Source organism: Macaca thibetana, chromosome 14, assembly GCF_024542745.1.
Source record: "Macaca thibetana thibetana isolate TM-01 chromosome 14, ASM2454274v1, whole genome shotgun sequence".
NCBI lineage: Eukaryota > Metazoa > Chordata > Mammalia > Primates > Cercopithecidae > Macaca > Macaca thibetana.
Genome location: NC_065591.1, coordinates 49341119 through 49366221, shown reverse-complemented (window position 1 = coordinate 49366221; position 25103 = coordinate 49341119). Strand labels below are relative to the sequence as shown.

Below are 25103 nucleotides of genomic sequence, written 5' to 3'. Positions count from 1 at the left end.
AAGAAGAAGAAAGTTGGAAAGCTCACAGTTCATATTTTACCACAAAGCTACAGCAATTAAAACAGGATGGTACTGGCATAAGGAGAGAGAGAGAAAGAGATATGCATATATATCTGTGTGTGTATATATATATCTACCAATGAAATATAATAGAAAGCTCAAAATTAAAACCTTTACATATATAGTCAATTGATTTTTGACAAAGGTGCAAAAACCATTGAACGGGGGAAGGGATAGTCTTATCAACAAATGGTGTGGGGAAAATTGGACATCCACGTGCAAAAGATGTAAAACAACAGAAAAAGGTTCCACCTTACACAATATACAAAAGTCAACTCAAATGGATCAAAGATATGGATCAAAGACATAAACTTAGAAGCTAAAAAAATAAAACCCTTGGAAGAAAACATAGTGATAAATCTTTATGACATTGAATTTGGCAATGATTTCATTGATATAACATCAAAACCACAGGCACCAATGGGAAAAATGGATAAATTGGACTCTATCAAAATTAAGAACTTTAGTGTATTAAAGATACTATTAAGAATGCCAAAAGACAAATTACAGAATGGGAGAAAATATTTGCAAATCATGTATCTGATAAGGTATTAATATCCACAGTACACAAAGAACTGAAACTCAACAACAACAAAAATCCCAACTCAAAAATGGGCAAACTACTTAAATAGACAGTTTTCCACAGGAGATATCCAAATGGCCAATAAGCACATGAAAAGATGATCAGCATCATCAATCATTAAGCAAATGTAAATCAAAACCGCAATGAGATACCACTTCACACCTACTGGGATAATAATAAAAAAATTTAATTGAAAATAACAAGTGTTAGCAAGAATGTGAAGACATTGGAATCCCCTTACATTTCTGGTGGGAATATAAAATGGCATGGCTACTGTGGAAAACAGTAGCCATAGAACTTCATGTGATCCATTAATTCAACTCACAGGTATATATCCGAAAGGACTGAAAGCGGGGACTCTAACAAACATTTCTATAACCATGTTCATAGAAGTATTATTCATAATAGCCAAAAGGTAGAAACAAACTAAGTGCCTATCAACAGATGAACAGATAAACAAAATATGGTATATATACACAATGGAATATTATTCAGCAATAAAATTATATTTTAACATATGCTACAATATGGATGGACCTTGAAATGCTATGCTTACCGAAATAAGCCAGATATAGATAGATAAATATTGTATTATTCCAATTATATGAAGTACCTACAATAGGGAAATTCACAGAGAAAGATAATAGAATAGAGATTACCAGAGACTAAGGGTAGAGGGATAGAGAGAGTTATTTAATGGCTACAGCATTTTTGTTGGGTATGATGAAAAAGTTTTGGGTATGGATTGTGGTGTTGGTTATATGATATTGAAAATATATTAATGCCACTGAGTTATATACTTACAAATGGCTAAAATAATAAATATTATATTACATATATTTTACTGCAATAAAAAAGAAGTATTAGGTATACTTGTAAAATTGTTTTTGGTCGTTGAGCAGAGGGATACTATGACTCAGTCTAACACTCAGCTTTTAGACTGCATTTCCAAAGGATAAGGATGTAGTTTAACGGGCTAAATTTACTCAGTTTCACCATCAGACTTTACTCCCAATCTTAGTGCTTTATAATTTTCAGAGAACTTTTATATATTTTACCAAATTTAATTTTCACATCCACATTGAGTAGTGAACAAATCATGACACATTTCTTAGATGACAAAAATTTGAGGTTCAGCAAGATTAAATTACATGTTCAAGTAAGGATGAAACAAAATAATTGATGTGAAATATTTAGCATAGTATTTGGCACAGTAACCAATCAGTAAGCTTTAGCTGTTATTATTATCATATATTATCATATTATAACTAGTGAGTAAATGGAAGACCCAGGAGCAGGCAGACATCCTGTTCCTAGGACCTCTTAGGAAACTTAAAGGGTGCTTTCTAGCAGCAATCATATAAAAAATTCCAACTACATAAAGCAATGGGTCAGCTAAGTCAAGTCTGAAGTATGAAGGGGGCTACTAATCATTTCTGCTTTTCAGGCAAGCTGATCTTGATCTGATATACACATCAGCAACTGTGAAAGAGGCTTTATCTTTTAATTTTCTCCAACATTTGTGCTCAAACGTATCTCTTACTCTTGATTGCTGCACCTCTCTGTATCGCAATGTGAAAGAGCAAAGCAACCAAAAGTCTGTGGTTTATGTTCTGGGCTCTGATGATGAGTTCCTATCAAGAAATGTGTCTCTAATTATAGAACCTGTAAAATACTAAAAAAAAAAAAAAAAAAAAAAAAAAAAAAAATAGGGATTAAAACTCAATAAAGCTATTTCTAGAGAGAACAATCTGAAAGATGCAGTCCTGGAGCTGAAGAATCCCTGTGGGCAACATGCCCCCTCAGCAACCCACTGAGGTGGGAGAGCTTGCCTAGTGTTTACTACATGCTGGGACTCTGAAATGCCCATAGGTACATTTCAAATCATGGGGTGGGGAGTGAAGGCCTATAACCCTAAATATATTTGCTTACACTGTCTTCACATGGATTCAGAAACAGTCAACTTTAACAAACAGTGAACGTCCCCCCAAGGTAGTCTTTGCTCTCTAGAAATCAAGACAATTATTCAGTCAGCTGAAGGCAGAAATACCATGAAATCATTTCAGATACGGGAAAATGGAAAGGGGAAAAAAAAGGAAATTTATTTTTTTTAATTTATAAAGACCAAGGTAGCACTTGTTCATCCTGTTGTTTAGGGAACCAGAATATAAATTTATGCCACCAATTCAATATTTTCTTTCAAAACTTTAGTCATTGTTGTCTCACATACATTTTTCTTTTTCTTTTATTTTATTTTATTTTGAGATAGGGTCTTACTCTGCCGCTAAGACTGGAGTGCTGTGGCAGAATCATGGCTCACTGCTGCCTCAACCTACCGGGCTCAAGCAATCTTCCCACATCAGCCTCCTGAGTAGCTAGGACTACAGGTGCACACCACCATTCTTCACTAACTTTTTAATCTTTTTAGAGACAAGGGCTCACTATGTTGTCCAGGCTGGTCTTGAACTCCTGGGCTCGAGTGATCCTCGCACCTCTCAGCCTCCCAAAGTGCTGGGATTACAGGCATGCGCCATCACGCCCAGCCCTCATATACATTTCAAGTGAAGTTACCATAGCTCAGTTTGGGGCAAAAATAAGTTGTATTGTACTTGTCCAGTTTCCAGTCCAATAGGAGTCTCTTCACCTAATTCATGTGAACGATAAAAACACTGCATAGATTAAGTCTCCTGAGGATGCAATTTCTCTACTAATAGCATAAGAACATATAATTTTAATCAATTTTACATATTTTTCATATGTAATAAAGCCTAGGTTAGCCAAAATACTGAAAGAATTAGAGTTCTGATTAATTAAATTGTCTGACATAATTTAGGAGTCACACGAAAGTAAACACTTTTTTTTACCCACCTTCCTTGTAATTAAAACTCTTCCTACATCTCCAAACCCATTGTCCTGCCTTATCCAACAGAGTTTAACCAACATAATCAAATACGGCTTTGTTATCCCAGGACACTAACTCTAAGCTGTCCTTTGTTCAATGGAAGTAACTAATTTCTGCACAATATTGTCACAATTTCTGTTTTTCTCAGTTACATATTATAATCCCATTAATGCTGTTTGAGAAGACTTTTGAAAAATGGTCTAAAATTACTATATATATAACAATATCTTCCTCCATGAAAAGTGGCAGTATTGTTTCAACAAAATTAGGCAAGTAATATAGTTACAAGATGTCTACGTCTAACAGAAAATAAGATGGATACCTGATTTTGAAATGTGCATAAATTTAACTTTGAAAACACTGAAGTCAAATAGAGAATTTCCACATATAGTTCATTTAAAATATTTCTGGGACTGGTACAGGAGTGTCAAACTCAAATTCAGAATAGAACAGTAAACTTGGTTTACTTCCAAAGGAAGTCGAAATGAAGAAGTAGTTTAGAATGACTTACAGAGATCACAGGAAGACTGAACCACTGCACTGAAAAAAAAAATTCTCTGAAAAAAAATATGCCAATTTCATAGGTAAGTATAACTTGTTCTAAAAATCATGCTCCAGAAAAATGAATTTTTAACAATTTGAATGACATAATTTTCTCTCAGGTATCCAAAAACCTTTGGGTAATGAGTTTGATTCATTTATATGTGAGGAATTTTCAGACAGCCCTTAAACTCGCCAATCTCATTAACATCTCTACTCCTTGAATCATTCGTGTTTTGCCACAGACATCCTACCTTTTCTTACAAAGAAGGAAGTTCTCTATCAAATACAAAAGAGTAATCAATGGCAACAAGCAATTAAAACAGATGCTAAAATGCACTAGGCTTGTTTTTATGCTATTTAGTAAGCTCGGTTCTCCAGAATTTTAGTAAAGTGATTTATATTTTATTATTGCTTTAAGCATATTAAAATGCCTTTGTTCACTTTATAAAACATATACACAAAGAAACTGCTGCACGCAGATTTGTTGTACTCAGATTTGATGGTTAATATAATCAGGTTAATATGTTAAAAAGAACTTGACACAGAAATTATTAATGAGTATAACAAGGTCACTACTTCTGAGCTGAGGTCACTTACAAAGAATGCACAAATGAAATTAAGGTTGACTTTTATTTACTTGACTATCTTCTTACATTGGATTCCTTTGGCAACATATCTTTAAACATTTAAAGCCCTGTTTACAAGGAGGTTCTGAAAGAAGCTTCAAACCATTATGAACCTAATTGAATTCCCCAGGAGTCCAGTAAACTCAGAGGAAAAAAGAAAAATCATAACATTTGCTAAATCATCTTAAAACATATTTCACTGCAAGGTTACATGACCTGTTTTTTGAGGTTTAAAAATGAATGAAAAAATACTGAATACTTCATTATTTAGATGAAAATCAAAAACAATTTTACCTATTAGTGGTAAGCTAATTAAATCAGTCTAGTTTTAACTATTTTTCTAAGAGAAGTCTGACAACAAACAATAACATTTTATACTGTATGTGATCACTTTCCCAGAGTATAACAGTTCTCACAAGGAGAAAAGGATCTTTAACCAAAAAACAATTATTCACAGCAAAAGTATGAGAGAGAGCTGACAAAAACATTGTAGTCCCCAGGGAAAGTAGTATCTTACCTGTGAATTCAAGACAAATTCAAGTGGAAGAAGAGAAAGTAAAAGTTTTTAGCAACCAATTAGTTTATTACAATGCCCGCTCTTCCCAATTCTAATTTTACTTTAAAATAAGCTTTTATGATATTTTTATTCATAGTTCCCTCACATGCTCCTGTGTTTGTTGGAGTACTAAGCAAAAACATGCAGATCTGAGCATTTCCAAAAGAATGTTAAATCCCTCTCTACTTACCTGGTTTGTATGTTATTCCAGGGGGGAAGAGGAATCCCTGTTGGGCAGCAGCAGCTGCTGCCAGGGTCCGCTGGTCATGTGGAAAAATTGGGATCATGAGCGGAGGCATGTGACCCTGAACCTGCTAAACAGAAGAGAGCCTATGATCAGACAGGGAGCAAATGTATGCCAAGAAGAATTTGTTTTTCACTCCTGGTGGTGTGCTGGTACCCACACAGCCACCCACCTCTAACCTCATTCCAAATCTGCAATCTGAGAAAATTCAGTAAAAATCCACCAAATCTCTTTTCTGAGATGCTAATAGCACACCGAAGACGTAACTTCATTGTGAATTTGCCTCGTCGCTGCTTCCACCAAACTGTGGTTAATGGTTTTCCTTTCTCTTGACTTTTTTCCCTTTTATTTTTTCTTTTAAACAAAGAACTAGAAGAAATAAGTTTGCCTCTTTTCTAGTACTGTACAATGTTGAGAGGTTTTGCCCTTTCACCTGCTTTGCATTCTGTGCTTTCTTTCAAAAACAGTATTTAGTATCCATGGTCAGAAAATAATGTCTAATTGTTATATATTCTAAAAGCTGCATCTCCCCAGTTTAGGTATCTTATTTCAAAGCCTCACGGCATTATGTTAAACATATAGCTCTTCAGATTTAAGGCTACTACATCTTGGCTCCCAATTAAAGTAATATTCTTTGCCATACACACCTTGATGTAACATATAAATTGCTTGTCTGGCTAAACAGTTTTACAGCTTTATGCACTACCATGTAGCTCAGTAATTATGGAGTTGTATTCAGAGAGCATTTCATAATAAATCCTACTATATCAAATTTCATTTGACCTCAATAAATGTATCAAAGAGCACAAAAATGCAAAATAGAAAAATCTTTACTCTATATCAGTATTTGTATTCCATATAAAGAAAATAAGAGCTATGACAGAATCACGCTTGTGAAAATTACATTTTAATTTCCTAGCTCCCTTCTTTACTCTACGTATGCTGCCCGAATTCCAGGACAGCATGACAGGAAGGTTTTGTCCTGGCTTTAGGGCACAGTTTTATAGGTTGAATACAGGACTTTTCTTATTTAAAGACCAAAACTAAGATATGCCCAAAAAATTATCTTTAAGTTCAAACTGGGTATTTAGCCTTTTCACTGGTATAAAAAGGCTACATTATATCTTATTTAAGATACAAACCTTTACCGGTAATTCTAACCCCAAACCCTTCCCTGTATAAATTCCTAAATCTTCTCTTTAGGCAAAATTCCATACACTGGCTAATGACCCTGTTTAATTAGCACTGACTTGCCTTGTCCTGTCCCTATTCCCTTCATAGCCAGGGACACAGTGCAAAAACTGCTTCTGTGTGGGTCTAAGAGGTTTCATTTTCCAACAGTTTTTCTCTAGGGAAAGCCCTAAGATGTGGGTTAATAAAGGGCAAGCAAAAAATAAACACTTTACAGGATTTTTCTGAATTCATTTCTCAAGAAAATCAACTTATAATAAAAAGGTCTTTGTGCAATTACTACCTTGCCAGTGGGGCGTGAAAGAAACTAGCTTTGAGCAGCTATTTCTTCCATTTTAGCTGAGGTAAGCCCAAGTTTCGTACATTAGAGTACAAACTAAGCCTGCTTAAATTGGAGCTGATCCCCTAGTGCCCAGGTCTTGCCTTTAACCCTGAAGAAAAGCACTGGGCTTGCTGTTGAACTCCAGCTTGTCGGACCCTGATGCAAACCTGAGATGTCAGAAACGAGGGCACTATTCTATGCCAGAAAATAAGACACAGTATTTTTGTATATGGGTTACAATTGTTTGGTACAAGAGTACATCAAAGGAAATAATTTCATTTTCCTCCAGAAATATGGCCCTAATATGTACCTAAAATATAGCACGGATAGCTTATACTCTAAAAAGGGAGAATAAGAAAGTGAGGAGTCTGGATATTATATTTATTTATTGTTTCTTTCATTTCAAAAACATTTATTATGTTATTATTGAGGAGTAGCTGAAGATGTTTGAATATTTAGCTTGAGAGATAAAAGAGGTAAGGTTATCTTCAAATACTTGAAAGAATAATGTATGGAAGAAGGATTGGATTAAGACTGAATGGTTAACAGAGGGCAGAACTAGGCTCAAAAGAAGAAATTTCGTGGAAATGAAATTCAAAGAACTTTCTAGTAATAAACTATTCTATAGTCACTCTGAGTAAAGAGATGGTATGTATCTTTTCCCTAGAGATGGTCAAGTAAAGAAAGGCTGTATAACCCCATATGTTAGAGATATGTAAAGCAAACACACAACGAAAAACCTGATTATGTAATAACCTTATGGCCTTCCCAACTTTATAATTCTATGATTGTTTAAAAATCAACATTATGATGATAGTGTGATTACAACAATTCCTTCATTCATTTATTATGCATTTATTTATTGAGGATTTACTAGGTGCCTTTAAAGGCCTTGTTGGCAAAAAAGTCTGAACTTAAATCTATATGCTGCTATTTTCTTGACTGTGTAATCTTGAACAGTTACTTAATTGTTCTGAGTCTATTTCTCATGTAAAAACTGAAGCTAATTATACTACCTTACATGATTATTGTGAGGACTAAACAGACAATAAAAGTAACTCTTGTGTCACAGTACCTGACATAATAGTAATGCAATATCACAGTAAATCCTTGTTAGATCCTTGTTCTTTTCTTATATGGTTTGCATATTCAGGGCTAGAAATTATCAAATTACTGATAAAACAAGCAATAAAACAAGCAATAGTTGATCTTACTCATAACTCTACTTTAAGAAAGAAAACACGAGCCAACTAAATAATTCAGTTTGGCAGGCAGAGGCTTGTCATGCTTAGCAGACAACATGTCTCACAGAGCATTATCCCATCCCAAGTATCTAGAAAACCATGAGAAAGAAGAGGTGGGAATACATGTTCATTTGAACATGTATTTGGGGTTCTTTGGTGTTATTTATTTAACAGCATCTTAGAATGAAAACATTATTTTATATTGGTCACCCAAGCTCTTCAGATCATAAGACAACAGAAAAAGGTCAATAGCAATTAGAAACCAGACCTTAATTCTTGAATCTTAGTGTCTTAAGTTACTCCTTTTGTAACTTTCCATCTTCATGATATAACTAACCAAACTCTCGGGTTCATTTTTAATGCCAAAGAGCTGTAGGTGTTTCATATTAACATAAGCTGTAAGAATTTAGGTAAATTCATTTCTGTTCATCATACTCTGCAAAGAAAGCTATGTTAGAAACTTCAAATACTAAATATTAGCCCAGAGGCTATTCGATAACTTGAGAGACAAAGTAAATAAGCAGGAGGTCAGAGGACATTGTGAAAGCAAGAGTAATGATAGAAACATAGAGTTGGAATAGAACTTGGAGATGACCTAACCTAGCAGTTCTCAAAGTGTGGTACCTGACCAGCAGCATCAGCAATATCTAGGAAGTTTTTTAAAATGCCAATTCTTAAACTCTACCCCATACCTACTGAATCAGAAAACTCTGGAATTCAGTCCAACTAATTAAATTTTAGGCTAAAATTTAATTTAGGACAGTGATTCTCAAACTTTAGTGTGGATCACAATAATCCACAGGGCTTGTTAGAACACACATTGCTTCCTTCTCTCCCCGTGCTCTCTGTCAAGAGTCTTTGAATCAGTAGATCTGAGGTAGGGGTCTGAGACTGTACATTTCTAAAAAGTTACCAGGTGTAGCTGGGGCTGCTGGTCCAGGAGTCATTCTTTGAGAATCACTAATCTAATCCAAAGCTCACAATTTACACATAGGAAAACAGGGGGCTAGAGAAGGTAAAAGATATAAGCCTAAGGTTACAGTGTCATGACACAGCTGGATCCAGAGTCCAGAAAGGCTAATCACCCTGTCCAGGGCTTTTTCCATTACATCAGATGGACTTCAGTGATAGAAAAGGGAGAAATCACTGGCTGCACTGTTTTGGCAAAGAAAACCTGGAAGTCTCCAGCTGAAAATAATTTTGTGTTTCAGCAGCATATTGCTGGAGGTTGGATACTATGAATGTTGTTCAATTTTCAATAAATTCCTTCCTTCCTTTCTATTTTTATTTTATTTTACACAGAACACACTGATCTCAGTATCTACCATCATTAATTCCAGTAGTTTGTTACAATACATTGATTAGCAATGATCATTTTGTTCCAAGGAATAAAATTGACTTTAACTTATTTTAAGTAAAACAATAAACTTATTTTAAGTAAAACGATGTAAAAATGCCAAGTACTCTTTATTAAAGAGAAGCCAGAATATTCAGTAGCTAGTTAGACTCTAGCCTGAGAAAAGGTGATTAAAAGTTCTTCTTATGTCTAATTACATAAGTAATAATTAATAGTAATGATGATGATAATGATGATGATGACCACAGCAGCTAATAGTTTTCCATGTTTTCTATATGTCAAGCACTGGAAAAGTGATTTACATACTCTATCTCATTTAATCCTCAAAACCCTGTAAAGTACTTACTATTATTATACTTATTCATTTAATGAGAAAAACAAAGCCATGTGAGGTTAAGTAACATAACCAATTAAAAAGCGACAGAGTCAGGACTCAAGTCCAGATATGTCAGGGTCAAAGTTTGTACTTTTAATACCATATTATATTAAGCATGAAGTCATCTTTTGAAAAACAGATCGAAGATAAGGAATATGATTATTGGTGATAGTAATATAATTATAGGTTTGCATGTGGTTGTAATAAAGAATACAGAGAGATCACATGGATCCTTAATCCAGTTTCCCCAAATGATAACATCTTGCAAAACTATAGTATGATAACACAACCAGAGTACTGATATTGATACAATCCAACAATCTTATTCATAGTTACCTAGTACAAGGGTCTCCAACCTCTGGGCCATGGACCAGTATCAGGTCTTGGCCTGTTAGGAACTGGACCACATAGCAGGAGGTGAGCAGTGGGCAAGCGAGCATTACCGCCTGAGCTCTGCCTCCTGTCAGATCAGCTGTGGCATTAGATTCTCAGAGGAGCACCAACCCTATTGTGAACTGCGCATGTGAGGGACCTAGGCATGCTCCTTATGAGAATCTAATGCTTGATGATCTGTGGTGGAAAAGTTTCATCCTGAAACCATCTCCCCTCCCCTACCCAGTCTGTGTAATAACTGTCTTCCACAAAACTGGTACCTGGTGCCAAAAAGGTTAGGGATGGCTGCCCTAGTGTGCTAAAGAAATTATGTCTTTAAAACAAGCAAAGGCAGTTGGGCACGGTGGCTCATGGCTGTAATCCCAGCACTTTGGGAGGCCGAGCCGGGTGGATCAAGAGGTCAAGAGATTGAGACTATGCTGGTCAACATGGTGAGAACCCCATCTCTACTAAAAGTACAAAAATAAGCTGGGCATGGTGGTGCGTGCCTGTAGTCCCAGTTGCTTGGGAGGCTGAGGCAGGAGAATCGCTTGAACCCAGGAGGCAGAGGTTGCAGTGAGCCAAGATCATGCCACTGCACTCCAGCCTGGTGAGGGCGAGACTCCATCTCAAACAACAACAACAAAACAAACAAACAAACAAAAAAAAGAAACAAGCAAAGGCAACAAGGGTCTATCAATACTTCTAAATGCCATCTTCTATAGAATGCTCATCAATATGATCCAATGCAAGTGATATTCGCAGAACGTATAAATTACAGCAACAACTTCTCCCTTTCATAGCTTTCCATTTATTATACTTACTAAAAGAGTGTCGGTTGAATGTGGAACAGAAATGGAAAGCGGGGGGGCGGAGCAAGATGGCCGAATAGGAACAGCTCCAGTCTCCAACTCCCAGCACCAGCGACACAGAAGACCGGTGATTTCTGCATTTTCAACTGAGGTACTGGGTTCATCTCACTAGGGAGTGCCAGAAAATCGGTGCTGGTCAGCTGCTGCAGCCCGACCAGCGAGAGCTGAAGCAGGGCGAGGCATTGCCTCACCTGGGAAGCCCAAGGGGAAAGGGAATCCCTTTTCCTAGCCAGGGGAACTGAGACACACAAGACCTGGAAAATCGGGTAACTCCCACCCCAATACTGCGCTTTAAGCAAACAGGCACACCAGGAGATTATATCCCACACCTGGCCGGGAGGGTCCCACGCCCACGGAGCCTCCTTCATTGCTAGCACAGCAGTCTGCGATCTCCCGGCAAGGCAGCAGCGAGGCTAGGGGAGGGGCGCCCGCAATTGCTGAGGCTTAAGTAGGTAAACAAAGCCGCTGGGAAGCTCGAACTGCGTGGAGCTCACAGCAGCTCAAGGAAACCTGCCTGTCTCTGTAGACTCCACCTCTGGGGACAGGGCACAGTAAACAACAAAAGCAGCAGAAACCTCTGCAGACGCAAATGACTCTGTCTGACAGCTTTGAAGAGAGCAGTGGATCTCCCAACACGGAGGTTGAGACCTGAGAAGGGACAGACTGCCTGCTCAAGTGGGTCCCTGACCCCTGAGTAGCCTAACTGGGAGATATCCCCCACTAGGGGCAGTCTGACACCCCACACCTCACAGGGTGGACTACACCACTGAGAGGAAGCCTCCAAAGCAAGAATCAGACAGGTACAATCGCTGTTCAGCAATATTCTATCTTCTGCAGCCTCTGCTGCTGATACCCAGGCAAACAGGGTCTGGAGTGGACCTCAAGCAATCTCCAACAGACCTACAGCTGAGGGTCCTGACTGTTAGAAGGAAAACTATCAAACAGGAAGGACACCTATACCAAAACCCCATCAGTACGTCACCATCATCATCAAAGACCAGCAGCAGATAAAACCACAAAGATGGGAAAAAGCAGGGCAGAAAAGCTGGAAATTCAAAGAATAAGAGCGCATCTCCCCCGGCAAAGGAGCGCAGCTCATCGCCAGCAACGGATCAAAGCTGGACGGAGAATGACTTTGACGAGATGAGAGAAGAAGGCTCCAGTCCATCAAACTTCTCAGAGCTAAAGGAGGAATTACGTACCCAGCGCAAAGAAACTAAAAATCTTGAAAAAAAAGTGGAAGAATTGATGGCTAGAGTAATTAATGCAGAGAAGGTCCTAAACGAAATGAAAGAGATGAAAACCATGACACGAGAAATACGTGACAAATGCACAAGCTTCAGTAACTGACTCGATCAACTGGAAGAAAGAGTATCAGCGATTGAGGATCAAATGAACGAAATGAAGCGAGAAGAGAAACCAAAAGAAAAAAGAAGAAAAAGAAATGAACAAAGCCTGCAAGAAGTATGGGATTATGTAAAAAGACCAAATCTACGTCTGATTGGGGTGCCTGAAAGTGAGGGGGAAAATGGAACTAAGTTGGAAAACACTCTTCAGGATATCATCCAGGAGAACTTCCCCAACCTAGTAGGGCAGGCCAACATTCAAATCCAGGAAATACAGAGAACGCCACAAAGATACTCCTCGAGAAGAGCAACTCCAAGACACATAATTGCCAGATTCACCAAAGTTGAAATGAAGGAAAAAATCTTAAGGGCAGCCAGAGAGAAAGGTCGGGTTACCCACAAAGGGAAGCCCATACAGGAGCACCCAGATTCATAAAGCAAGTCCTTAGAGACTTACAAAGAGACTTAGACTCCCATACAATAATAATGGGAGACTTCAACACTCCACTGTCAACATTAGACAGATCAACAAGACAGAAAGTTAACAAGGATATCCAGGAATTGAACTCATCTCTGCAGCAAGCAGACCTAATAGACATCTATAGAACTCTCCACCCCAAATCAACAGACTATACATTCTTCTCAGCACCACATCGCACTTATTCCAAAATTGACCACATAATTGGAAGTAAAGCACTCCTCAGCAAATGTACAAGAACAGAAATTATAACAAACTGTCTCTCAGACCACAGTGCAATCAAACTAAAACTCAGGACTAAGAAACTGAATCAAAATCGCTCAACTACATGGAAACAGAACAACCTGCTCCTGAATGACTACTGGGTACATAACGAAATGAAGGCAGAAATAAAGATGTTCTTTGAAACCAATGAGAACAAAGATACAACATACCAGAATCTCTGGGACACATTTAAAGCAGTGTGTAGAGGGAAATTTATAGCACTAAATGCCCACAAGAGAAAGCTGGAAAGATCTAAAATTGACACTCTAACATCACAATTAAAAGAACTAGAGAAGCAAGAGCAAACACATTCGAAAGCTAGCAGAAGGCAAGAAATAACTAAGATCAGAGCAGAACTGAAGGAGATAGAGACAAAAAAAAACCCTCCAAAAAATCAATGAATCCAGGAGTTGGTTTTTTGAAAAGATCAACAAAATTGGCAGACCGCTAGCAAGACTAATAAAAAAGAAAAGAGAGAAGAATCAAATAGACGCAATAAAAAATGATAAAGGGGATATCACCACCGACCCCACAGAAATACAAACTACCATCAGAGAATACTATAAACACCTCTACGCAAATAAACTAGAAAATCTAGAAGAAATGGATAATTTCCTGGACACTTACACTCTTCCAAGACTAAACCAGGAAGAAGTTGAATCCCTGAATAGACCAATAGCAGGCTCTGGAATTGAGGCAATAATTAATAGCCTACCAACCAAAAAAAGTCCAGGACCAGATGGATTCACAGCTGAATTCTACCAGAGGTACAAGGAGGAGCTGGTACCATTCCTTCTGAAACTATTCCAATCAATAGAAAAAGAGGGAATCCTCCCTAACTCATTTTATGAGGCCAACATCATCCTGATGCCAAAGCCTGGCAGAGACACAACCAAAAAAGAGAATTTTAGACCAATATCCCTGATGAACATCGATGCAAAAATCCTCAATAAAATACTGGCAAACCGGATTCAGCAGCACATCAAAAAGCTTATCCACCATGATCAAGTGGGCTTCATCCCTGGGATGCAAGGCTGGTTCAACATTCGCAAATCAATAAACATAATCCAGCATATAAACAGAACCAAAGACAAGAACCACATGATTATCTCAATAGATGCAGAAAAGGCTTATGACAAAATTCAACAGCCCTTCATGCTAAAAACGCTCAATAAGTTCGGTATTGATGGAACGTACCTCAAAATCATAAGAGCTATTTATGACAAACCCACAGCCAATATCATACTGAATGGGCAAAAACTGGAAAAATTCCCTTTGAAAACTGGCACAAGATAGGGATGCCCTCTCTCACCACTCCTATTCAACATAGTGTTGGAAGTTCTGGCTAGGGCAATCAGGCAAGAGAAAGAAATCAAGGGTATTCAGTTAGGAAAAGAAGAAGTCAAATTGTCCCTCTTTGCAGATGACATGATTGTGTATTTAGAAAATCCCATTGTCTCAGCCCAAAATCTCCTTAAGCTGATAAGCAACTTCAGCAAAGTCTCAGGATACAAAATTAATGTGCAAAAATCACAAGCATTCGTATACACCAGTAACAGACAAACAGAGAGCCAAATCATGAATGAACTTCCATTCACAATTGCTTCAAAGAGAATAAAATACCTAGGAATCCAACTTACAAGGGATGTAAAGGACCTCTTCAAGGAGAACTACAAACCACTGCTCAGTGAAATAAAAGAGGACACAAACAAATGGAAAAACATACCATGCTCATGGATAGGAAGAATCAATATCGTGAAAATGGCCATACTGCCCAAGGTTATTTATAGATTCAATGCCATCCCCATCAAGCTACCAATGAGTTTCTTCACAGAACTGGAAAAAACTGCTTTAAAGTTCATATGGAACCAAAAAAGAGCCCGCATCTCCAAGACAATCCTAAGTCAAAAGAACAAAGCTGGAGGCATCACGCTACCTGACTTCAAACTATACTACAAGGCTACAGTAACCAAAACAGCATGATACTGGTACCAAAACAGAGATATAGACCAATGGAACAGAACAGAGGCCTCAGAAATAATACCACACATCTACAGCCATCTGATCTTTAACAAACCTGAGAGAAATGGGGAAAGGATTCCCTATTTAATAAATGGTGCTGGGAAAATTGGCTAGCCATAAGTAGAAAGCTGAAACTGGATCCTTTCCTTACTCCTTATACAAAAATTAATTCAAGATGGATTAGAGACTTAAATGTTAGACCTAATACCATAAAAACCCTAGAGGAAAACCTAGGTAGTACCATTCAGGACATAGGCATGGGCAAAGACTTCATGTCTAAAACACCAAAAGCAACGGCAGCAAAAGCCAAAATTGACAAATGGGATCTCATTAAACTAAAGAGCTTCTGCACAGCAAAAGAAACTACCATCAGAGTGAACAGGTAACCTACAGAATGGGAGAAAATTTTTGCAATCTACTCATCTGACAAAGGGCTAATATCCAGAACCTACAAAGAACTCAAACAAATTTACAAGAAAAAAACAAACAGCCCCGTCAAAAAGTGGGCAAAGGATATGAACAGACATTTCTCAAAAGAAGACATTCATACAGCCAACAGACACATGAAAAAATGCTCATCATCACTGGCCATCAGAGAAATGCAAATCAAAACCACAATGAGATACCATCTCACACCACTTCCAATGGCGATCATTAAAAAGTCAGGAAACAACAGGTGCTGGAGAGGATGTGGAGAAATAGGAACACTTTTACACTGTTGGTGGGATTGTAAACTAGTTCAACCATTATGGAAAACAGTATGGCGATTCCTCAAGGATCTAGAACTAGATGTACCATATGACCCAGCCATCCCATTACTGGGTATATACCCAAAGGATTATAAATCATGCTGCTATAAAGACACATGCACACGTATGTTTATTGCAGCACTATTCACAATAGCAAAGACTTGGAATCAACCCAAATGTCCATCAGTGACAGACTGGATTAAGAAAATGTGGCACATATACACCATGGAATACTATGCAGCCATAAAAAAGGATGAGTTTGTGTCCTTTGTAGGGACATGGATGCAGCTGGAAACCATCATTCTTAGCAAACTATCACAAGAACACAAAACCAAACACCGCATGTTCTCACTCACAGGTGGGAACTGAACAATGAGATCACTTGGACTCGGGAAGGGGAACATCACACACCGGGGCCTATCATGGGGAGGGGGGAGGGGTGAGGGGGAGGGGGGGGAGGGGGGAGGGGGGAGGGGGGAGGGATTGCATTGGGAGTTATACCTGATGTACATGACGAGTTGATGGGTGCTGACAAGTTGATGGGTGCAGCACACCAACATGGCACAAGTATACATATGTAACAAACCTGCACGTTATGCACATGTACCCTAGAACTTAAAGTATAATAATAATAATAATAATAATAATAAAAAGAAATGGAAAGCAAGAGCAGGGTAAGGGGAAAAGACAAAAAAGAGGCTTGGTGGCCACCTAAGAATCACGCAAGCATCCAGGATATTTTACTTTTATGGAAGTTGCACATTAAAGTCACTGCACTGAGTGCCAGTGCTTAGGGCAGATAAAGAATTCTGAAGATACAGAAAAGCCCCATCCTGCTATGAAGAATGTAATCCTGCCTTTCCCCTACTTTCCCATCATCCCGTTTTCCTATTTGGTGACATGCCAGGAAAGGCAATCACATTGGAAACAGCAACCCCCAAAAATATTCTACTAAGAATAAAAAATAACAGAATTCTCCTCACTCCATCAAAGACTGACCAGTCTCCACATATCTTTTCCAAGAAGTTATCAAAATTTCAAATAGCATCTTTTTTTCTTGAAAGTGTAACATTCCCAAATCACAAATTCAGAGATTATTTAATTATCCTATAAATGAAGAAGTAAAACTGATTTTGTTAGCACAAAGAGCAAAACTAGATGTGGCCAAAATATATCTCTGAGCATGAAAACTGTGTTATTTTTATCGCTTTGAAAGTAAGCACTATCTGGCTGGGTATGTCACCTGAATGACTACCAAGTAACCAGAAACTCCATCACAGGTGAAGTTTAGTGTATCGCGAAAGGAATAAACTACCCCAAAGCACAACTGTCCATTAATTATAAACTTCCACAATCCCTGACCAAAGTATTTCCCTTTTGGAGAGGGTGGGGAACATATTCCTGATCAAATAGGCTACATGCCCAGATATTTTAATTGTTAGGGTGTTCCTCACATCTTTCAGAGAATCAAGACAGCAGCAGATGTGTGTGAAACACTTAAGTTCTTTATCTTCCAATTCTTAAAACAGCATTGTTGCATCAACACTTATCCCCTTTGTTTTCTCTGTGCTAAGTTGTTGATGATGCCATTTTTTGCCATCTGCCCCAGAACTTCATTAAAGATACATGAATGGTCTAACTGGCCTGATATCTTGTGAGGAACAGTTGCTATTGTTTGTCCCCGAAGACTTGCAGTAAAGATATGACTCAGAATACTTGAGAAAGAGCATCTGCAGCAGTCAGAGAGCAACTTGGCAGAGACCTGGCTACGTGCTAATATGCAAACAGAGTGACACTCGGGGGGGGGGGGGGCTCATTTTCTCTTTCATGAAGATTATTTAACTTTTTTTAGTGATGGGAAATAAGTATTTGTATTGAAAATCATGTGCATATTAATGTCTATTACTGAGTTAAAGACAGTGCAAAAATGAGGATTTTTAAATACTTTATCTCTAGAAAATAATTCCTTATGTGATTTAATTGAAGGAAGCTTCTTAAACTGTTGAAAGAAATGTTTCCAATGTGTGTATACCATGACAGAGAGGGAGGGAAAGAGAGAAAATAGAGAGTTCGGAAAAAGCGATCTCGGGAGAGAGAGAGAGACATGCAAGAAGTGCAGACAGAAACGGGATGGGGATCAGTTTTCGAAATGACCATATTCTTTATTGCAAAGAATAACTGACTCATTTGCATGAAGTATTACCACTGTAAAAGCTGCAGCATCTAAAGCAAAAGAAATGAAGTCCCCAGAAAACTCATAGGAAAAGCCTTCAAGGTCAGAAATGTGTCTTCCCATCGCTGAAAAGTGCATGGAAATCCACAGTATATGGACTTTAGTTAATTCTGGAGGTTAGGAGGAAAAACATCTCACTCGATAGGATAAATTCATGCCTTAACAGAAATGCTTTTAGTCTCAAACTTTTTGTTAAAATCTTTCTAAAATGTTAATATCTTACTTTGCCCTTTCTTAGAAAGCATAATGCAGTAGTCAACATCCTGAACAACTTCTCTTGGTTGGCCACAGCCTTAAGTACACAAAGAAGCCTTAAATTGTATACTGCGTTATTTGCTGTTCACTAATTCATAAATCACAAATCATCTCTTAGCAAGTAAGTTGACTGTCCCAAATGGCCTGTGCCATTTATATTTCTATATATCCTGTTGCTCTTATCACAAGCCTAAGAACATAGTAGATATTTTGTATTAACTGATCAATAGCTGAGAGCCAACGAACTAGGACCTCAGATCTGGTCTTCTGACCACCAATTTTCATAGGGTAGAATTGTCAATGCAACTACAAAAGGTATGGAGTTGTAATCATTCTCATTCCAGAAGAGAACTTAAAAATGACTTTTAAATACATCTTGATATAATCTTGTTTGCTCTTCATGTGTCTTATGTAGCAAATCTATGGCTGCTACCACTAATTATATCAAATTCTGATTCCAGAGAATTTAGCTAGCCCAACAGGAGAATACTAGAATCCTATCAAGAGCAAATTTAGGACACACATTTTCTAGAGCATTTGAGAACAGAGTCCCATCTTCCCAGGTGTATTCCACCATCCAATGGGTATACATTGTACAAACAATGTAACTGCATTCAGAAGAGGATCCAGCTTTGTTTGCTTCTGTTTGTTTGTTTGTTATTTGTTATTGGCTGGTTATTCTCGCTTCCCCCACCCCTTTCGGTCTCTCTCCCTCCCCTCTGTCTCTCCCCTCCCCCTCCCCCTCTCTCTCTACTCTCTCTCTCTCTCTCTCTCTCTCTCTCTCTCATAACTTCTCCTCTTCCCTCTCTCTTCGTCTTTCCTTTCTCAGGTCCCATCAGGATAAGATACAAAACACTTTGTCAACCATTGTTAATATCCATCTCTAATATAATGTAATGTGTTCCCAGGATTTGGCATGCTATTCCTAGCACTCTTCAAAATTCTCATTAAAGGGCCAAGTAAACTCCTTAAAAAGTAGAATGAATTCAAGATGTTATAGTTTAAAAGCATCCTTTTACAACCTCAGGATTTGGTCTTCAAAGTCATATATTTTAGTTAAAACATTAATAAACAGCTAACTTCACATTTATATATATACACACTTTTCTGTATAAATATATTATACTTCAATAAAAAGTTGGTTTAAAGCAAAAGAAAAAAATAGGTCCAGTAAGTGGGTTCTCTTTTCTAATTTAGATTATTTAAAATACTAAACAAAATATCTAAAATACTCACAGAAGAAATGAAAAACATATATCTTGTCACTAGTTTTACTATGTCCTTGCCCAACTACCAAGAGTAAAACATGCAAACAAAGCAGTTTCATTTGCTGGGTTGGTGCTTTACCATAGCTATTTAAAATCCACTTCATAGTCTAGCACTTTCCAACTCTCTTCCATAGTTACACAGGAAAGAAATAATCTTTGTAAGTAAGAATACAATGATTCTATCAGGTCAACGGTGCATGTTTTAAAAATCTTCAGGTATATATTCTGAGAGAAATGTTAATAGCCCTGAAAGGGCCAATCCTGTCCTTTGTGTTAACATCCCTTTTTGTATTCTCAGCATACTGTGTATACTAAGCATACTCTCAGCATACTGTATGTACTCACTTTATTTGCATTTTTTTAAATGGACAAATATCTCATTAATCTTCTAGGATCATATGTAGTCAAAAGTCATTACTTTATTTCTCATTCATTTGTACATGCTCTATTTAATATTGAATTTTCAGAGAAAAGAACATGGATTTAGCACTAACATAATCTTAATTCCTAGTATCTCTTACTTATTTGTCCCCTTATTCCATAAAATGAAGAGTTCAATACTTATACAAATAAAAAGTTAGTTTAGACCTATTAGACTCCTGAGAAACATGCTACTCCAAAAGAGAAGGCAGCAGTGCTTGTCTTAATTCAACTCTTCAACAGCCATTTATTGAGAACCTATCACTATATACCTGGTTCTGTGCTGGGCAGTAGAAATATAAAGGTGCCTTAAAGACCTCCATAGCCTTGTTTTTCCAGGTAGTGGTACTAGGTTTGTTCTCACTTACATATTAGTACAAATTATCCAGTTTTCAGCTTACTTTGGAAAAAGGTCAACAGAGAAAGTTTTGCTTAAAAAGAAAACCAAATTATAGCAAAAATTCCATTAAGTATCATTCTACACTCTATCTATGGTCTACACCCCAGAAAAATATTGAAAGTACTTTTGAAAACATAAGTCATATTTCTTTATAAAAAGGATGATAAATGTTAATTAAATGTGTTTAAATTATCTTACTATGTTTTAAGAAACTCTCACCAGGAGGGAAATAGAATATCCTGGCCATAAAGAAATTAATAAAACATGCTATGCAAAAGTAAAATTTATGATTCATTTGGAATTAGATCTCTACCACCTTTTCAATCCATACAAATGCATAATCTTGTCAATTAAATATTATTGTTAAGGTCTAGTAGTATGTTAAAATCACTTTAAAGTGCAACTAAGGAAAATTCATGTGTGTTTATTACTCCTTAAGGATCTATTAGTGGGTATTTTATTCAGATTCGTGCTGTAAAATCTGCATAAACTCAGCATATTGTTATCCCCATGTGTGCATTTGTTTGGTTAAAGCAGAACAGCAAATCTCAATTTTTGCAACTTCTGGAAAAGTCAAGAGAGCTAAAACAGTCTTAATTTTAATAAGATACAAACAGTTATCACTACAGAAGTGAAGAGTTGACTATTATGCAAATAGTCACAGTTAGTGGTCACCAGGCCATCACAGAAGACTGAACTAGTCAATTACTTTAGCTATTTCTGAAGACTAGTGAAGATGAATGTTTCCTATTCTACCCTGTCTTATTTCCAGAGAAGTATGAAACATATTAGAGACTAATGATTGTCATTCCTAAATAGAAGCCCCATTAAATACACAATGATCAACATGTTTTACCAAAATGAAAATTATTTTTTTCAAATTTTGTATAAATGCCATTTAAATATGATAATATTTGTGAAGAATATGGCATTCCTTTCTTTGTAACAACCAAATTCAGATATCAACCTTTCATAAACTTTTGACCCGCAATGAAGGCAATCTGGCTTTTACCTCTGAAGCATTTTATGCAACCTTATTCTGTTAGCAATGACCAGAGCTCAATTATTAAATTCCTCATCCAGAAATGCAGGTTTACATCTTAAACTATGGGTCTTGTTAAAATTATGCACAAGTAACTTAAAGGCAAGGATTTTCTATCTCTCAAGGGCTCTGTAAAAGACTTTGCACAGAGTAGGGGCTCAACAAATATTTGCTATATAAATGCATTCAAGAATTTGTATTCTACATTATTTAAAAATGAAGCCATAGCAATTCTGATGGTTTTTTAATCTGCTGAATCAAGTCAAAGTCCATTCACCATTTACAATTCTTAAATGGAGGCAAATCTAGTCCAAACATATTTCCTTACAGTGATCTTTTCTTTTGGCCCTGCTGTGGTCTAACTTTGAAGTTCACCAGTTGGTAAGAAAATATAAAAATTGACTTTATTAATTTAAAGAGTTTTTAATGGCTGAGTACTCCTAGTACATCTGTTGAAATTCCTCTATAGTATCATTTAGAGATGCCTCTAAGCTTCTTTAATATTTCATCATCATCAATTATAATCCTTACTGACAGAAATGATAAGATACTCTCACCCAAAGAGACAAGAATACAGTTTTCCAAAGTAATAATATTTAAAAAGTTGTTATATCACTATGAGCTTATTATGCAATACTGAATGAATGTCAGAAAAGCATTTAAACATTAGCTATCATGGAGAGCAGAAGCAGTTTCATCACGAGCAAGAAAGCCTGCGAAACATAGTGTGGCAACTCTAAACAGGACATAAATAAGATGTCTAAGCTATTGACAGCTGGGGCTCAGCCATGGCAAATTGTCCCTCCTTGGAAGTATCAGTGAAAGACAGTACCTGTACATACGATTGGGGGGCAGGGAGATAAAGTAAGGCAATGTTTATAAAAACTAGACACCAAGGAAAGGTATAAACAGTAACTATAAACCCAAGTCAAATAGCCTTCAGGTTTTCAATCTTTATCACAGTCTAGTCATTGTAGAGTACAAAGCTAATGATGTGCACAGTAGTGTCATTTTGGAGCATAACCTGCAACCCCTGCCTTCCACTCCCAGCATGTACATTACACACACACACACACACACACACACATACACACACACACACACTCCTATACCTGCTATCTCCATTTAATGAACAAGTTGATGCTGAAGATGATTATAAGGATAAGCTAACATGCTGATTTTTAAAAAGCAATTTTCTTTAATTTTATACTTTTATTTAGTGCTATTTTCATATGAAATAACTTAGATACAATAAAGAAATGACCCTATTAAAGATAAGGTACAAACTCCCTAACCTAGGCTGCCCCTCCACAAGATGTTCTTAACATACCCCTGAATCCTCTTTGCCTACTACCCTTTACCACGATGTTTCTCCATTTGCTTTCAATAGATCCTAAGTCTTTGTTCTTACCACATTTTCGCTGTTACAAAGAACAACAAGTCAATAGCATTGTTTAGGACTAATAAGCAGCAACCCAATACAATCAATAACTCAATGCAATCACAACTGAAAAAGAATGCAAACTCAAGCCCAAAGAGAAGTGTAAGGATAGTGGTTCACTCAGGTCAAGAGACAGAAATACTCAGAATTCAAAACGGGAAATGCATACATTGAAACTTTCACATGTTCTTAAAGAAATCATAGGAAGGAAGGAAGGAAGTTTATTTGAGTAAAGTTATTTAACTAATTGCCACTATTCTCTACTCTCCAATTCTCCAATAGCTACAGTAATAACTGTATTTTTCCTACTGGAAATTAGGATACAGGGAAAGAAGAAGTGTAGAAAAGTTCACATGGTTATTACAGAACATATATTTAACATTAGGTCTGTTCTGTTCTAGAATATTCAGCACTTATAGTACAATACCCATGATATGTGAATCACATGGCAAAGCATCAATCCACAGATTTAAATTTTTGGCTTTGGGTAGCTTGTATTACAACTTGAACTCCCAAGAATGTAGTTACATATCTGTGAACAGGCATTTTCCATGGCCCTAGTATAACATCCACAGTGATCTAAAATTGTGATGATCAAAGCTATAGACTTTTTTTTAGTTCCACATGACAACTCCCCCAAATGAATGACACAAAGTCCAGTTTTGATTCTCTTTAACTCTTCTTGATTTAACATTTTAAAAGGCTGGGTTAGCTCCTTTAATACTGCACTATGACTGTAGTTTCCATGGTAAAATAAGGAGTTGAATCTATATAGAAATTATCAGCCAATAACAATAGGTCTTTGTCCAGCTGTGACTACTTCCCTGCTCTACAACCAGTCCTTATCTGGCTTAGGAAATGCCTGTTTTAACTGACAGGTAGGAGATTAAATCTACAGCTGCTGAAACACAATCTCAGCTCTGTTAGATAGGCTTTCATTGAAAAGCACTACAAACACATAATTTGTTTATGTTGTACCAGCAATCTCTGACAAAGCAGACTGTCTAGCTGAGACAAATGTGGTTAAACCCATTTATTGTATTATTTCTGCTACACAGAACAAGCTCTTAAAACACAGAAACTAGACAAGGCACAAAGCTCTAGTTGCCTAAAGAAATCAAGAATAGATGACTTCTTGTTTCATTAGCCCTTTTTATACAGAAAGCATGTTCTCCCCTGGAAAACATCTATTCCAATTTATCTTTTAAGTGGGTGGTTCAATTATGTTTATGCTTTCTATTTTTAAAGTTTCTTTTGTTCCTGCCAGCATAAACAGGCATAAAATCACCTAATCATGGAATATCTCTAGATTTAAGAACATGATGAATATTTATAACAAGTGCTATATCACCCCCTCAAAAATACCCATAATGATACATTCTGATAACAATCCAACCTCTTTCAATATTTATTGCAAATTCTTATCATGTTATTTGATTTCTTTATTTCACTTGATGAAAAAATAGCTTTGTAACTCAAAGAATATGAATAGTAGTTTCTTTAAAATTAAGAAGTTATACACAGAAATACCTAATTTTATAAAATAAATATTAATGGGAGAGATTTTTAACAACAACGAAAGCTGTTAGTCAAGTGATCATGAATTACTTGCCCCAAGTTAATATTAACTAGAAACTGATTTTGCTGTTTTTGCACTTAAAATCTATCCTTCATGTATACTTACTCACCTCTAGCATACTGAATATACTGTGTATACATAACTGTAAAATTGGTAATACTGAAGGTTAAAGTCTTTACCTACATTTATTAAGTTCTAAAAATTATGCCCAAATATAACAAAACAACAGATGGTACATAATGTGATTTAAAAATAAGAAAACAGATGCTATAACTCAAACTTGTCAAAAATGTTAGGAAGAATGGTATAATAAACATAAAGATTACAAAACTGTATTTGAAACATGGCCAAAAGGATT

General features: G+C 36.8%; 1 protein-coding gene across 35 annotated transcripts in view; it reads right to left on the bottom strand.

Annotated features, from left to right (window-relative positions):
- The window catches only part of SOX6 (SRY-box transcription factor 6), a 784476-nt gene that overhangs the window by 137395 nt on the left and 621978 nt on the right, over nt 1-25103 (bottom strand). For 26 of the 35 annotated variants that reach the window (XM_050759333.1, XM_050759335.1, XM_050759331.1 and 23 more), the window contains one exon: nt 5461-5584. In XM_050759333.1, the coding sequence (XP_050615290.1) occupies nt 5461-5584 (124 nt within the window). The remainder of the gene's footprint in view (nt 1-5460; nt 5585-25103) is intronic. The other 9 variants (XM_050759356.1, XM_050759345.1, XM_050759322.1 and 6 more) reach the window with 1 other exon arrangement.